This window comes from Neopsephotus bourkii, unplaced genomic scaffold, assembly GCF_033783945.1.
Source record: "Neopsephotus bourkii isolate Nb327-2 ecotype Australia unplaced genomic scaffold, CSIRO-AGI_Nbou_v1 NB_107, whole genome shotgun sequence".
Lineage (NCBI taxonomy): Eukaryota > Metazoa > Chordata > Aves > Psittaciformes > Psittacidae > Neopsephotus > Neopsephotus bourkii.
The window spans coordinates 15,181,247-15,198,687 of record NW_026900624.1 but is presented as its reverse complement, the minus strand read 5'-3'; the positions used below and the strand labels follow the sequence as shown (position 1 = coordinate 15,198,687).

General features: G+C 42.3%; 1 protein-coding gene across 1 annotated transcript; it reads right to left on the bottom strand.

Moving 5' to 3' along the window:
• Positions 1-182: 182 nt before the first annotated feature.
• Positions 183-17,230, bottom strand: RANGAP1 (Ran GTPase activating protein 1). Its single transcript, XM_061363132.1, has 15 exons — positions 17,059-17,230; positions 15,741-15,868; positions 14,593-14,652; positions 13,785-13,964; positions 12,347-12,481; positions 11,024-11,182; positions 10,737-10,850; positions 8,517-8,616; positions 8,054-8,138; positions 7,510-7,657; positions 6,930-7,043; positions 6,578-6,680; positions 4,770-4,858; positions 3,033-3,154; positions 183-1,064 (listed from the first exon to the last, which is right to left on the bottom strand). The coding sequence occupies exons 1-15, from the start codon at positions 17,168-17,170 to the stop codon at positions 995-997; spliced, it is 1,719 nt and encodes a 572-aa protein (XP_061219116.1). The 5' UTR covers positions 17,171-17,230; the 3' UTR covers positions 183-994.
• Between the last annotated feature and the right edge of the window lie 211 nt (positions 17,231-17,441).

Below are 17,441 nucleotides of genomic sequence, written 5' to 3'. Positions count from 1 at the left end.
CCACCCAGACTGAGGGGCAGTCTATACTGCTGCTACTCTACTGCAAGAAGTAAGAACAGCCCAACCCAAGAATGATCAGCACAGCCCTAGTTCTTCATAGTCTTGCACATGCTCAGTTTTCTAACACACGTACAGCACACACAGTCCCACTGTTTTGTCAAAGGCAGGAGAAAGGGAACATGTATTCCACAAGGATTTTTGTATTCATTTCCAAGCCAAGCCTATCTAATTAGGAAGAGAAGGCAAAGGAACAGGGAAAGGGCAGGAAGAAGGAAGAACACAGGCAATGGCAAAAAAAATTCACAATGAAAATACACTTGCTCCCTAAGCAATGGCCACCAGGGTTAGCCACACTACAGATACTCCAAGCCACAGCAGCAGGGGAGCAGTATATTGAAATACAAACCAGTCACACACTGCCGTTGACAAATGGACTTGAGAGAAGTAGCAAAGGGGAGCACAGCTTGCCCCTCTGACCTGGCACCAGCAGAAGGGGGTCAAGCACTCGCCTGGCCTGGAGAAGCAGGAACATTATCGCCTCCCTCCTGCACCATGCTGAATGCTACCCGACAGGAGTCACAGTCCAATAAAATGCACAACCGGGTTGATCCTGACGAGAGCACTTCTGGGCCCTGCATTAGTCTTGACAGACTCTTGCCAATACGACCAAAGTGGAGAACTCTTCAGTTCACACAGAGCTCAGAGCAGCACTGCCATACTCGAGCATAAGCACCCACCCTGCAGACCAGGGAGTCACTCCATGAAGAGCAGGAAGAAAAAAATAAACCAGCATTATTTGTCCATGTTTATGAAAGCAGAAGGAAGGACAGAGCTACAAGGGGGTGGGAGGAGGAGAAAAAGAAAGGGAAAAGAAAGAGGCATGGACAGTGTGTCTGTACAGGCTCTGGGGTCCTCTCCCACCATGCAGCTCTTCATTCTCTGCTGATGACAGTCCTACGAGGAGGAAAGGGCACAGCAGCATGTCTCTTTTTTCCTACAGCTGGTGGAGGGTTTGTAAGAGCATGTGACGAGCAAACGAGCAGGAGTCAAGAGCACGGTTTGGCCTGTGGAAAGAGGAGAGACACAGATTTAAAATACTGAATTTAAGAATTGCTTTGTATTTGACTTTGAGCGAGCAAATAAACAGTGTTTCAAATGCACATCCAAAAGCCTACATCTTTTCCCTTTGGTTCTCTCTTCTGAAACAATTCCCTCACTGCTGCACAGATCACTGCTTCCCGCTCAGAGCTTGCTGCTGAAAACACTCTCCCGTTGCTGCATCCAAGCCAGGAAGACAACAACCAAGAATCAGACCATTTATTTCCACAGGTACACAAACCAGCAACAGATTGTTGGCTTCTGCATGCTAGTGTCTCATTTTTGGTAGAACACAGCAGGTGAGGGTGGAAGCCCCCTTCCCTCACTTCTGGCAATAGGTTTTTCATATAGATCCACTCTTCAGGCCCCAAAACACAGAAGACAAACCTGTTCCTACTCAAACCTTTTCTCACCAAGTCATCTGCTATTTATGACTCAATTTTATCTCTCCCACCACAGCAAAATTAACCTTTAATAAGTAATAGTAGTGAGGCCTATTCAATCTGAGAAAGAAGGGTGAGCTGAAATAAAGATTGGAATACCTAGGTAAAAACAAGAAGCAATAGCTGCAGTGCTTGGTTAGGATAGGGCACCATGTCTGCTGCAATAGAAGCACTGGCATCATTGCCTAATTCCTAGCCCAATGAAGCCAAAGAGATAGACAGCAAACTGCTTCACCAGAAGGGCCTCTAGGTTAGGATTCACAGCACTAAACAAGCTAGTTATGTGGTTTTGTTTTCCAAAACTGACCTTAGCATGGCTGGTTGCTGGCCACATACCACTGTTACACATCAGCTTTAACAGCTTCAGTCACACCAACACCTTATCACAACTGGCCTGCTTCCAGTCCCAGCAGAACTAAGAAAAGACTACCAATATTTAACTGCATCCTTAATCACCCATGGTTTGTGCTGATCACAAGTATTTGATGCCTCTGCCTTTTATCAGCAAGAGATCCTAAGCATCTGCATGCTACCCATACCATGAAAATCAAGAAGGCTTAAGGCTCATCCTCTAACCAGTTAAAAAGCTGCTCTCACCCTACACAGCACTTGGTTCACACCAAAGCACTACTAAGCTCCAGATGGATTTGGGGCTTCAGCTGTTTTGTCTTAAGTGACAAATCTCAAACTGTTTTTCCTGTTGACTGCTGAACAGTAGTATTTAATACTTCCATTCTTGAGGAAAGGTCTATTTGGTGTGTTTTTTTACAAGTCCCATCAATGCTGAAGTTCACACCAATTTAATCCAGAACAGATACAGCTTCCACAGCTATTACACTTAATATGCATTAGCACATTAAAAAACCTAGAGCTAGTGGGACATTTATTCTACACCTATACTACAAAAAACACTAGAGGCAGGCAGCAGAAGCAGCTTCTTCAGCACACATGCTCCCAATTTAGTTCTCAAAAATTGCTAACCTTGCTGCTGTCACAGCAGGAAGTTTAATTTAGGAACAAATTCAGCCTTTGTGTTTTGCAATGTTTTGATCTGCTGGCATTCAGTGTTACACAGCATGATGATCCAGGCAGAGCTCTGCTGACCCTCATACTCAGAAGGATGATTTGAGGGCACAGTTAGGTCCAGTGTACTCATAGTTCACTCAAGATTAGTGGCTAGAAACTCAGCAGGTTTCCTTTAGCTCAAAACCAACTGTTCTGTGAATAGCATTAGTAGTCTGTTTCAGAGCCAGCTGGTTGCAAAGCCAGCTTTCCATTAGCTCTTCTTTAAGATCAAGATATTTTATTTTTCTTTACTCTAAAGTTTGCATACTGCAGTAAACAAGGTAAAATAGAGGCCTATTATATTATTAATCCTTAATTTCAGAACAGGTATTTCATAGGCTTTAACAGAACATCTTGCATATAGCTATTAACCCTCAGTTTCACTAGCTCCCATGGAGAAGATTGCATGGCAAGTACAATACTCACTTTGTCACAAAAGCAGAAAGAACTAGGGCCAGAGACTTTGGGAAATAATCTTGCTGGACCATATGATTCAGGGTCATAAGAATACCATAGAGGCTTGGGACAACTTTGACCTTCTCTTCACTCTGAGAAAAGGACAAGAAGATGAAGTCAGACATCAGAAAAACCACTGTTTTATCTAATCCACTATAGTTCACAGAGGCAATAAACTTTGCTGAAAGTGCTTTTCTTTCTGCAGGAAAGAAAAGATGGTCACTAAAGTTGTGCAGTGTTTCTCAAGACAAAGGCAATTCCACAGCCTCCTAGCACCATCATCTGAAACAAAGCAGCATCAAGAACATTCTATTACGTATCAAGTGGCAGCAGTCATAATGGTAAAAGGAAAGTAGTGAACTTGCAAGTGAAAGTACAAAATCTTCTCAGAGGCCCTGAGTGTTCTCTTAAGCAATTCCAGACTTCAACTCAAAGAATTCAGCTGCCTTCACTAAAATAACTTCTTTTGTATTATTCTGTAGCTCCTTTTTATACCATCTCCTGTTCTTTGTCAGGCTTCCTCTAGAACTTGGTGTAGTATTCCCAGAACTGGTCTCACAGTCATGTACAAGATAAAGCTAATCCCACTGTTTACATGATACACAAGTTACTCCTGCTCCTAATGTGATGCTAACCTAGGTGTCCCATCTCTTACATTGTTTCCATTTATTTCTCCACTGCCATTTCAACTAAAGTCCTTCAATCTACAGACATTCTATAGACTTAAACCTGTATTCCTACATGTATGATCATGAGTTCATTCCAGAATAACCATTGCTCATGTGCTTCCAGCTATGTGGGACAAAATTACGGAAGATACTTCCTCTCCACATATGCTTACTCCATGAGGAGTCTTCTATATTAGAAGACAATCAGCTGGCTTCATCAATGGCTCTTCCTGGTCTGGAAGTTCTTCAGGAGCACAGGTCTATGCTTTGTACCTTATACATATTTGCTATTTTCTGTGAGAGGGAGTTGGTACTCCCCAAGCCAGGCACTGAGCAAAAAAAGCTCTCTGGTTCTGTTTACCCCTCTGAGAAACAGTAAGCTTCAGCACTGGTCCATTCTCAGCTTCTAGGTCTGAAGGCAATGAGAAACACTAGCCCTTGTAGCACAAATAGGCAGAAGTGCTTAAGGTTGCAGACAGAACCTCTCCCCAGTCGTCTCACTGAAAGTGAAGCTGCAGGTATTCTAACTTCCATTAATTCAACTTTCCTGATGCCCCCATCTTTTCTCACAAGAAAGTTTATTCCCTGTAATTACACATTTAACACTAGTATTTGGCAAGATACTCCAAAGCATGAAGTTGAATGCTGCTGATCTAGCATGAGTAGTTGGGATACATGTTTTTGAGTCATGCTACTAAGAGATGTCCTAAAGTCACATTAGTAACATAGTAGGTTAACTCCTGGATATGGCTTTTTATAGACACTGTAGTCCAACAGCAGCACTATTTCCTTACCTGACCCTCCCTTCCTTTAAGGGATGACTAAGGAGGCCCAGGACATTAAGCAGAAGAGGTACAGAGAACTAACATCATCATAATGCAACCTCGCAATCTGCAATTTCTGTTGGACCTGCAGACTTCCATTGTCCCTTGGCATCAGGCATGCATAGGTACCCAGGTGCTTCCACAGCAACCTAACTACCCAAACCCCAACCAGCCTGGTATTCAACAGCCTAAACAGATCTTTGCTGCTTCCTCACCTTAAGTAATCCCATGTGGATCAAGAGGCTTGTGACAAACGCATCTGAATTAAATGTGGCAGAAGTGAAGGCTTTTTTCATCAAGGCATCTAAAATGAAATAAACATATTAAGCAATAGAGAAAGGGATGCTGTAACAGATTTTAAGATAGAGATTGATCATACAGGATCTCGTGCAGCATCATCTGTTTTGGGGTGCAATACCCATTAAGATACAGTTGTCTCTCAGGGAGCAGGTATAAACTCTGAAACACTGAGATAAGTAAAACCCAGTCCTTAAGTATAAAGTCCAATACAAAGGAAGAACAACCCAAACACCCCCCTCCCAAAAGCACAACAAAACCCCCAAAATCCCCACACTGCCAAGCTTCAAATGCTATTTGACCTCAGTCTTCTGCACCATAACATGCTCTCCTCAATGCATTTGAAAATGCATGCTACATGCAGACATATAAATATGATCAGATGAAACAGAGCATCAAATTAGAAGCTTGACATTTTAAAGGCCAGCAAGAATTCACCTTTCCTTTGAAACCAAAGGGAATGAGAACACAATGAGAAAAGTTTCTTTAGCTGTTTTCTGGGCTCCCTCAGGACCAATATTCTGCCACAAGCTCTGGGCAAAACAGTGCTTTAGCCTCTCACGTCTACAAGGTAGGCAAGGCACCTTGTTTTGACCCATGACTGTTCTGGTTTCTTAGAACAGGCAGAACCTATTAGAGCAGCTGTAGAACAGTGTCAGACATTAACCAGGGACCTCAAGGTCAGCTTATGCTTACTTTCCTGGAAGGAAAGTAATTGCCAGGTTCTACATTTCCCTAAGGGTTAAGAGTAGTAAGGAACAGCTATTGAAATAAATGCATTTACAAGCACAATTCAGACAACAGGAATATCCTGTGCTCCATTTTTTGAGACAATTCAAAGAGCATGAGCCAAGGCCAGCACTGGCTTAGCAACATACCAACTATTTCTGGCTGATTGGAACCACAGCCAACTGTAGAAAACACACGTTACTGTGACAGACAACAGCTAACAGTTTCACAATGACTATGTACTCCAAATTAGAGAAGTGCATATTTGTTAGCATTAGATCACTAAATGGTCTTAAAAGTAATTGATCCAGCTTTTTTGCACAGTAACATTACATAGCTCATGTATGAGAGAACTGCTAGGGGATTTGAAAAAGATGAAAGTCAATGGTCAGGTGCCTAGGAGCACTTGGAAATTCCCATTTCCAGATGAAAACATAAAGGGGATGCTGTTAGTGTACAGGGAATTGACCTAAGCCAAATCACTGCTCCACAATACACAGTCCCTTGTCTGTACATTAGCTTCTGTGCCTTGTTTCATGTTGCAAGTATCTGCTTCCTGAAGAAACTAAAAATGTTTCAGACTGATAAAAAGAGACGCTAAGAGGTCTCTCTTCACACTCTCTTGATACTACATTGGTGAGGCTACTCTGTACAAAATACTCCAAGTAAATAGCCTTGAAAAAGTAACTGCCTTTGGAACACAGAATGACTCTATTGACAGCCTAGCATCAAGGAGATGAAGGGCAACACAGGTACAATAACAGCAACTACAACAGACACTGATCGAGTTTTAGAAGAACACAACATGGCAAGTTCAGAATTAACCTCTACTTTCACTCCACACAATGGCATGGCACAGCTTGGTACTTTGTTATCTGGGTTTCTTGCTGCCAGGGACAAAACAGTCCAGTGGCCTGGCCCACACGGCCCTGTTCATCACACTGGTGTCCTTGACACTGAGGCAGATCCTGCCATGGAATGAAGAATGCCCAGTCACCTGTTGTTTCATGCACTGCTTTCTTCACTGGGGCTTCATCTTTGAAAACTGATGATATCCTTAGGAGAGTTGTAACTACTTTTTCTACATCAGACGTATCTGTCTGAAAGATAAAAAACAGACCATTCAGTACACTGCTCACCAGCTACAGAAAAAGATCTCCAATAAGGCTGTGACAAGAATTACAGCCTTCAGCTGATTGACATCAGTTTTGCCTTGGCCATATCGCAAGGCATAGAACACCACAAAATTACTCTAGGTAGAAGCTCTGGTGCCATTATAAGCATTAACTGCATCCTGTGCTTCCATTAGGTTCCTTGGGATCACTGGGGAGAAGATGCAAAACACCTACCTGCTGAGCTATCAGCACAGAGCACTTTGGTCCTAGTCGCAGCAACTTCTCTGGTGATGGGAAAGCAAGGAATGTGGCAACATCCACAGGAGGAGATGGCACTGGAGTTGAATCCTGAAACAGGCAGAGTCCATCAGTTTACTCTTCAAAGTAAATAAATCAGTTCAGCAGCAAAGGCACATGGACACACATACACCAGGTCAGGATTTGTTCTATTTGAAAACCATTCGAGGCTGGAATGAGCCCAGAGTTGAAAGAGCCAAAATATGCTAGCTCAACTGCATGGCATTGCACGTACAAGGTACCCACTGTTTTCTGAACATGGGAAGACTTCTACCTGTGTTTGTTATGACCACTACTCAGCTTTTCTCTCCATGCATGGGTGCACATGTTCACTTTAACAAAGCATGTTTCCAATTCACCTATTGCCTTCATGTTATCTCCCTGTTACTACATTGGCAGTCCACACAGGAACACTAACACCTCCCTGCACTCCAAGTTCAGATTCACTCCAAATCACATTTCCTCCTTTAATTTCCTCCAGCTGAAGAAACAGGAATGCATCTGGAAGCAAGCTTACCTGTGAATCAATTATCTTCTTAGGAGTGAGTGACTCCTGTTCTCCCTGTCCTTCCTCCTTTAGCTGTTGCTGTTCTTCTTCCTCCTCCTCTTCATCTTCATCTTCTTCCTCCTCCTCTTCATCATCTTCCTCCTCCCCTTCATCATCACTAAGGTTTGAGAGTTAACATGTTACGTTACACACTTGCAATTCCTGTGCACTGGAACTCACAGCATCTTTTCAAGAGCAAAAAAAAGCAGCCTCCCCTGCAAGATATACTGCAGGTGGTACATATCCAGCTACAGATTGAGAGGACTCAGGCTTCAGTTACCCAGTTGACAATGGGAAGCAAAGAGCAAGAAATGCAGTCAATACCAAGTCCATCAATTAAAACAAGACACAATGTTTATCCTACTTATGGAATCCCTTGATTGTGCTCCACACTTCGTGTTCTGTGCAATGTCCATCTGGAATGTTAGTTTTTGCCTTAAAACTGATAGATGAATGAAAGTATTTATAGCAATTTACATAAAATTTCCAATTTAAACTCTGGTATCTTGCCTACCTCAAAGATCCCAGCACAGTTCCCATATTGAAGCCTTCAAGAATCTCGTGGAGTTGCTCACATCCCTCTTCTCCCAGACAGTTACCTAAGTTGACAGAAGAGAGTAGATTTAACAGATGCACATAAGTTTGTCCTTGAGGACTTGCTGTATATTCTTGTCTCTCTCATTTCTGAAATTGAACCATTATCCTACACAATACCTTACAGGCAGCAAGGCAGACCTCTGTTATGAGAATCAAAGAGATGTTAAACCCATTTCAGCAGCATTACACAACAGCTGGAGAAAAGCCAACCCCCTAATTTTTACTTCCTGTAAAGTCATCCAAGTTCAGCAACTCTTAGATTTCCATTTTTTAAATGCTGACAATTGTAAGGCTAGAATGTGTGATACTGTCAATATTCTTCCTAGTGGTTTCTCATTAGGATCAGGCTAGACATACTTTGATCTAGCAAACTTGCGTACCATTGAGATCCAGTTTCTCCAACTCTGTCTTATCTTCAACAGCCTCAGCAACTGTCAGCGCAGCATCTCGTTTGATCTCACAGAAGGACAAATTCAGTTCCTATGAAGCAGAAGAACATTGATAAGAGAATCAGTAATTGCTTTAAACTGAAAGGGGTATATTTAGATATTCATAGAATCATAGAATAGTTAGGGTTGGAAAGGACCTTAAGATCATCTAGTTCCAACCCCCCTGCCATGGGCACGGACACCTCCCACTAAACCGTATCACCCAAAGCCTCGTCCAACCTGGCCTTGAACACTGCCAAGGTTGGAGCATTCACAACCTCCCTGGGCAGCCTATTCTAGTGCCTCACCACCCTAACAGGAAAGAATTTCCTCCTTATATCCAATCTAAACTTCCCCTGTTTAAGTTTTAATCCATTACCCCTTGTCCTACCACTATAGTCCCTAATGAAGAGTCTATCCCCAGCATCCCTATAGGCCCCCTTCAGATACTGGAAGGCTGCTATGAGGTCTCCACGCAGCCTTCTCTTCTCCAGGCTGAACAGCCCCAACTTTTTCAGCCTGTCTTCATATGGGAGGTGCTCCAGTCCCCTGATCATCCTCGTGGTCTCCTCTGGACTTGTTCCAACAGTTTTGTACTACAAGGGTGGTGAGACTGGAACAGGTTGCCCGGAGAAGCTGTGACTGCTCTATCCCTGGAATTGTTTAAAGTCAGGCTGGATGGGGCTTTGTGCAACCTGGTCTAGTAGATGGTGTCTCTGCCCATAAGCCCGGGGGAGGGGGTGGAACTAGATGAGCTTTAAGGTCCCTTCCAATTCACTGTTCTATGACATTTGCAGAATTCTTAACACCTATCATCCCCATAAGTTTCATGTACTCACAAGAGCTCTGGAAAGACTTATTTGAACATGATCTTCGTAAAAAATGTATTTTTAATTGGAAATAATACCTGACATACCCCCTACTTCATATACCTAAAAGGGGCATTTTGATACAGACTATTGTTGTAAGCAGCACTACTGAAGGTAACTACTCCACTAAGATAGCCACAGAGACTACACTATTCTGACTGATCACCTAAAAGGTAGCAGACACTTCAGTCCTTAGCAACCAGCTGACTGGTGATCTTCATTTATTCAAGGGTCATGAGAGCATTCCAAAACTCACACATCAGTAAGTCATACTGAAGAAAGGTAAACACTATAAAGTGGAATGCACATTTGCTTTTGGACACTTGGGTCACAGGTTAGACTTCAAATGAAACTGTAAGTGGTACTGCTGCTGATAAACACAGCCAGAAGACAAACTGTGCACAGACTAATAAGAATAAAGTTACCCAGCAGCTAGACACCATCCCCCACCATTCCACACTGTGCTCAATCCTTTGCTGAGAAGGGATTTAATATTAACAACAAAAAGGGAAGCAGTCCTTGAACAAAATGAATCTGCTATGATTGCTTCATGCTGCCCTTCCTTAACCACTTCTCCTCTGGAAAATAAGATTTAACTTCTAGCAGTTCATCTCAATACTCCCAGTAGAATCCTTACTTCAGTTTTCCTGGGAGATTCAGACTAGTTCCAGTATAACCAAGAGAAGCCTGAGCAAGTGACGCAACACAAAGTACCTACTTCTTTCTGTACCATGTTCATATAGGTAAATAAATATTAGCACTGAGCTGAAATGTTGTCTTCTTGGCTTATTTACATTACTGTCTGGACTTAGGCTTGTCTAGAATGCTGTCAAATGCAAATACTGAGGTAGGAAGCTCTGATATTGCCAAGAAAGCTAAAAATATTTGGACCTTTGATACATGTCCTAACAAAGAGAAAGCATTAACTACATGAACTTTGAAATGCTGAAGCTGTTCATGAAAAGTAACATCTCAATCCTCACTCAAGACCTTCTGAGAGGTTCTAAAAAAGCAGATACCTCTGTTATTAGATTTCTTGAACAGCAACTTGCTGAGTTGAATCAAGAGCTTCAAAAACATCAAGCTGTGTCACTGGTACAACTCCATGTAGAATAGGCTTATCTGGATGAGATGATGCCACTGATCCACACTACAGCTTATTGCTTTTGAGTTGTAAGCCCAGAGCCTGCACTGAAGTAAATCCCACTCTATAATCATCAATAGTGGTATGCAAATGGACAGCAAGACATAGAAAGAGGCATTTTCTAAAGAGATTCAAAGCTGAACGGCAAGACTATAATACCTTTAATTTATGAAGCCCTTCTTTAACAGCATCAGCAATAGCAACAGCACCCTTCGAACGCACCAGGCAGTCTCCAAAATTGATCGCTTCAATCTGCCGAAGTAGCTTCAGAGTCTGCATGACAGCACAAATTTGAAAGTACAGACACGCAAGTAAGTAAATGTCTTATCACTCCTGGAAGGTCATCTTTCCCAACACAGTACAGCATCAGGCTCCACCACCCAGAGGTGCTAAGGCTAGCTATACCTGGAGAAACAAACCCAAAGCCACTGCTTAGGACAACTCACCTCTGCCATGGCCACAGCCCCTTTCTCTGTGAAGGTGTTGTCATTCAAGTTTATAACCTTAAGCAGTGGGTTGATGGCGAAGGCCTGGGCCAGTGCTGTGATGCCAGGATGGTTAATTCCATTCTGTGGCATATGGACTTCTTCTAGGGTCCCAATGATCTGGGAAAGGATTGCATATGAAAAAAGTTGTCAGGAGACATTCAACTCAGGAGTACAGTTCCACTCTTTAGGATTTGCTGAAAAATTGTTCTCTTCCAACTCAGAACTCAGTTCTTCTACACAGTATTATTTACCAGCAATTATGTCACAAATTTAAGTGAAACTGAAGGCTCATGACAAGTGTCATATTAACACAAAGCCCTGATTTTAAGATTCACAAGTAGCATCCTCCTGGCACACCTACTCTAGATACCTTAAGACAGGATTTCTTCACCCTTTGTTCAATAATACTGAAACAGACCAAGCAGCACCACTGGATACAGTATTTTTCTAATTAAGATCTACATTTAACCTTGACTGCAGAAGCAAATCCATAGGAAAATCAGTATGAACACTGTTTATGGTCTAAACAGCATGTCACAAAACACAATCATGAATCCCATTTTCATAATACCATTCAGTCTAAATTGCTAATGAATCACTTATGCATACGTATCTAAGCAATCTTATTTTTGCCATGATTACTGAGTAGTCAGTCACATCCAGACAGCTCTTTACAAAAAACAAAACAACCTATAACCTGCAATATCATTAATATATCTGACAATATGCATTACAAGTCAGAAATCACTTTTAGCATCACTGAAGGAAAGAAGGAATTATGTGCCCCTAACTACAATGAATTTACTTCCCCCAATAACAGTGCAAGTTGGCCAGTAACACCTAGAAAAAGCTAAGGAAGCATTTAGAGCCCTTAAAGGAGAATGCTAGTGAAAATACTAGGTTACTTTTGCCAGATGATTGAACCACTAGGCAAAGAAGCACTCAAGAGGTCAGCTGGTACACCTAACCCCAAATAAACTCCATTAGCACAGAGGGAGGAGAAGGAATAGGGCTATTATTAAATTACTCAGGAGATACCTATTTCTCCCTCAAGCAACTACTTTACCCAGCCACTAATTATGTGTTTGGAAACCTGGGTCACAGAAACATTCAGTCATCAATTCTACCTGCACTTGTTGAAGACTCCAGTTTCAGCAAACAACTTTGCTACTTTAGTGAAGCAACCAGCCACTGCCTCGAAGCTGAAGCAAGCTCTGTGTACACTGCCTTAAGCACACCTTGCTCCTATTTGCTGTTAAGGAGCCCTGGTTTGGTACTTACCCCAAAAGCTTCAGCCAGAGCAGTGGCACCATCATTCTCCAGACGATTTCTGCCAGCCACAAATATTTTCAAAGCAAGAGGCTTGCCCTGGGTACTTGATTTCCTGTGACACTCCTTTAGAGCACCTGCCAATATCTGAAGATAAAACAAGTAGTTTATACTACCTCAGCATCCCATTCTGAAGGAACCCAAATGTATTTTGAGGACTCAGCTCTCAAGAAACACTTTTGTCACCACTGATATGTACCTGATCTACATATAATAGGGTATACAATAAAACTGTCTAACTACAACACTTCCACAGTACAGTTTTCAGCAAGACGCAATAACTTTGCAAAACTAGAAGACAGTGACCCCACTAAGAACACTTGAATCTTAAACAGGTAAACATATATATCTTAAAGATAGTAGTCCCAGTTTTCTGCTTCTTCCAACAGGCATCCCTTCAGTGCTAGGGTTGGTAACACTATATTCACAAATCTAAGTTTACCAGCTCCCTTGACAGGGAAACTAACTTTTAGGATAAAAAAAAAGTTTTCCTATGCTTGACAAAAACAGATGAGCTTTTCATACTTCAGAAATTTATCCAGGAAAGCATGTACAAGGAAGGGATCTGGAGACTGAAGAAAGGGGCAAACAACAAACTTGAGTTTAAAAGGAAATGGGAAGTCCTGCAAACGGGGAAGAGTAACACCATAAACCAGCATAAACTGGGGGTAAAATAACTTGGCAGCGAAGAACTTGAGGGTCCTAGTAGATGAGAAGTTGACTGTGGGCTAGCAAGATGCGCTTGCAGAGGAGAAAATCTACTGGACCTTGGGGAAAAATATTGTCATCAGGTCAAGGGAAGTCTCTGCTCTGCCCTCTGAAATGCATCCAAGTACTCCTTGCATCAGGCTCCTACATGAACATACTTGGGTGAGTGCAGCAAAGGGTCCTGAGGATGATTAAGGAATTGAAGAATTTTACATACTGGGAGAGTGCTGAGAGATGGAATTAAAACTGGAGAAGAGAAGGCTCTGGGGTAGACCTTATCCATGTGTAAGAACAGCCAGAATAACAGGATGTTATTCACAAGATAAGGTGGCCTAAAGGGAAAGCCAGACAAATGTACACAAACTGATACAGAAAAATTCCATTCAAACCCACAAAAAAGTGGTTTGGGTTTTTTTTGGGGGGGTGTGTGTGTATGAGGGTTTTTTAAACCCTGGGACAGACTATCCACAGAGCTTATCAAAAGTCTCCATCCCCTGAGATAATCAAAAGCTGACTAGACACATCCCTGAGCCACCTGGTCAAGTTGCCCTGAGCAGGGGAGTTGAACTAGACAATTATCAAAGATCCCGTCCAACCTCAAGCATTCTGTGATTCTGTGCAGGGCAGTGTGAAGCCAAGTCCTGGCTCCAACCTCATTCCCAAAAAGTAGATAAATCCTTACCTTGCCACCCCCAATGCCCATACCACAGTTGTTGAGCTTGAGCTCCCGTAGGGTGTAGCACGCAGGGCTTTTCAGCAGTGCCTCAAAGCCACGCACTCCATCTGGCCCAAAGGCATTGTCACTCAGGTCCAGCTCCACCAGCTGGGCTCCAGCAGCAATGAGTGCATCCCCCAAAGCAATCTGTAAGGAAACAGATGGCAGTGGGTGGGAGTGGATTGACTCTTAGTGATAGCATCACTGCAGTGGCTAGGTATGACAGGGATGCTGCAAAAAATTTCCATTGCGAAGTCTTTCAGCAAAACTGCACAGGTAAATAAAACTTTACAGCTAAAGCCAGGGAAGAAGTTGTGCAAATTAAGCTGAAGATAATCATAAGGAAGTTACCAGGAAGTTATCCCATTCCTTTAGGTCAAACACATCTTTCAAAGTGATTTTCCCCCTCTACACTGCTAGAAGAAACATTGCTTCCATTCTGTTGGGTTTGTCATTTTTTGTTTCACAGGACTCAAGGAGGAAGGGAGCTCTTGGAAGAGATGGCCACATGCTTTAGAAAGCTTAACTCCCGTTCTATCATGAGGATATTTTCCCAAGTGACAAGCTCCTTCACTAGCATGGACTTGCATTTGACCTTTCATTAACACTTTTTCACCTTATACAGAGGGAGCAAAAAGTACGAATTATTCATCTAGTGAGACACTCACTGTTATCAGCATAAAGATCAGCTCTGCTGAAAAAATACACTCCCACAAAAAGCATGACAGGTGAAAAAAGTTGTTAGTCAGCAGTCTCAGACCTAGTTTTTACTTACCAAAGCAGGAGGGATCTCAGACCTTAGTCTCCCTGTGAACATGTCACTCCAATGGCACCTCTAAAATAATAAACATACAGGTAGAAACCATTAAAATACTTGGGAAAGTCACTAGTTATACAGAGGTTTACACATACAAGCTGCATTACATCACTGGGACATCTTAATACTGTATATGCCTTCCCTTGGGCTTGTAATTTGTATTAAAGAGCTACAACAACCAATGTTACAATTACTTCACCTGTAAGCACATAAACCCACTGAAATGCACATTATAAATTAACACTATACAAGAGTTGTTGATTTTAATTCAAGCTGTAATACTTTTCTGCTGAGATGATTACCACAGAAAAAAAAAGCAGCAGGAAACTGAGGAATACATTAGGAATGCAGATTTTGCTAAGGTATGAAGCTCAAAAATCTGAATTTGCTTGAAAAGCCACACTTCGGTGATTAATGTGAATCAGTGTTTCCTGCTCCTCTCCTGCAAAGGACAGTGCCTCTAGCAGCACAGCATTATAGAATCAGAATAGTAGGGGTTGGAAAGGACCTTAAGATCACCTAGTTCCAACCCCCCTGCCACAGGCAGGGACACCACACGCTAAGACTCAGTCCAGCCTGGCTTTTAACACCGCCAGGGATGGAGCATTCACCATTTTTTTGGACAAACCGTTCCAGCGCCTAGCATTAGGCTAGAACACAGTAGAGAAACTGTATCTTGAACACAAAAACCTCATGGTGCACTTCATTATGTTTTCCCAATTCTGGCATTCCCTGAAGACTTGTGTTTCAGACAATCTGATCATTCCCAAGATTACATGACACAGCTTTTCCATTAGAACTTAAGTTTTGTTGTCAGTCATTTGTTCACAGATCCTGTCTCTGCAGTAAGGCTCTTCTTTGCACAGCCTTCCAGCTTTAAAATTGGAAGCCAACTGAAGAGGAACAGTTAGGAATGCAGAAAGTGTTCCCATTATCCTGAAGTCCCCGAGTTCTGCCATATTTTCATATGCATGTTCTTCCTAATGGAAGAACCACCAAGCAAGTTCTGGGCCTTACTCAAGACAGGCTACTGGAGAAAGCATAGCTAGGCCTTCAGTATTTCTACATTACTTCCCCTTCAATTAGCCCCCATTTGAGGATCTCACCTTCAGCTCCGATTTCTTCTCCAAGGCTTTGGCAATGACCTTTGCTGCCTCCACACCCACTGTGTTGCCTTCCAGACGCAATGCCTCAAGGCCATCAAACTCCTCAATTTGCTTGATAACTCCTTCAGCTGCAAAAAGCAGATAGTCTAGTAGGCCTTTCAGCTATCACCTTGGGTACCACAGTAACACTTTGAAGCAGCAATACTCACTCAACTCTACCCTTATGGAAAACAGCTAAACAGTATCTGAAAGAATCCTGAAACAGCAATGGGAACAGACCTAAAGTGTCGGGTCACTAAAGAGAACATTCTCCCATTTCTCATCCTGCTTTTTCATACTGTATTTCTAGTTTTATTCTCAGATAGCCATCCTCCTATTTGCAAAAGTAAGTTTCCTGGCTTCCTAAGAAAGATTACTCTGCTGTTCAGTACATGGTTTAGGAGCTAGAGTGCACGTGACTACAAAGATGTAAGGACTAAGATAAAAGCTGATGGGAACTGGTGCCACATTAACAGGAAGAAGCTCCCACTGGTAAAAGTAGATGCCTGTTTAGCAAACATGTCAGGGTGGAGCAATTTACCTTCAGAGGAATCCTATGCAAGGCACAGGAGCAGGCTACAGACCCTTTCCTGTCAGTTATTCTGAAGTTCCAAAGCCTTTACCCATAGTTCAGTGCTTTGCACTATTAAAATAGCATACAAAAAAAGCATCACCTTTGGAGTCAGTAGAATTATGCACTACACAAAACCTTTCTGAAGAACATGCCGTTTCTTGGTGCGACAGAAATGTTGATCTAAATATATACATATTCTCCAGGTATTTGCTACATTAGCAGCTATTGGAAGACATTTTTAATTGAGAAATATATACCAGCAAGAGAGAATCCAGGAAAAAGTGTCAAGAGTCTAACAAATTAGTCACAATTTGGTTAGACACTGGACCACTGCAATAGACTGTCAGCCATTTCCTCTGTGCAGGTCTTTAAGGCATCTACTTGTCAGTAAGTAAGCTGTCATTCACTTGCTTACTGTTTTTAAAAGTAGTGACTTCTAATGTCCAGTGATTGCCAAAAGCATTTGGAGAGAACACCAAGAAAACAAGAATTATGCACCAGGAAGGTCAAACCACAAATCTACCATCTGTAGCACTACCAGGGCACAAGGGAAGGAAGCATCTCCATCAGAAGCAGTTGTAGCTGAATGAACACTGCAGCACAGCTAATATGACAACTTGTCCCTGCAGAATTAGCAGGAGGGTTACCACAAGACTTTAGAATTTCAGGGAGACACTTCCCAGACACAAGGGTATTTTCTCTTACCATCTTCAGCTGTATTTAGTTTAAGGCTCTGGCCTTTGAAGCTCAACTGTCCACCACCCACTTTCGTTTTGGCAAGAGACTCCACAAGCTTGGTGATGTCTTCTGATGCCATTTTTCTGCTTTTCTAAGTGTTGAGCTGTCAATTCAAAGAAACTGTCAACATCAGAAAGCAAACTACAATCCATAATCATTAACATTTTTCCCATAGCTTGCTTATTACAGCGGGGTAGGCTAGATTAACATTCCAAAGTCAGTCAGATGGTCTTGATTCTTTCAGTACTGACAGGACTTGGGTTTTGATGGAGTTGTAATACTTCATAAAGAATCAGTAGCCAAAACTATGAATTAGGGCCACATTAAGACATTACTCTGGGCAATATTTT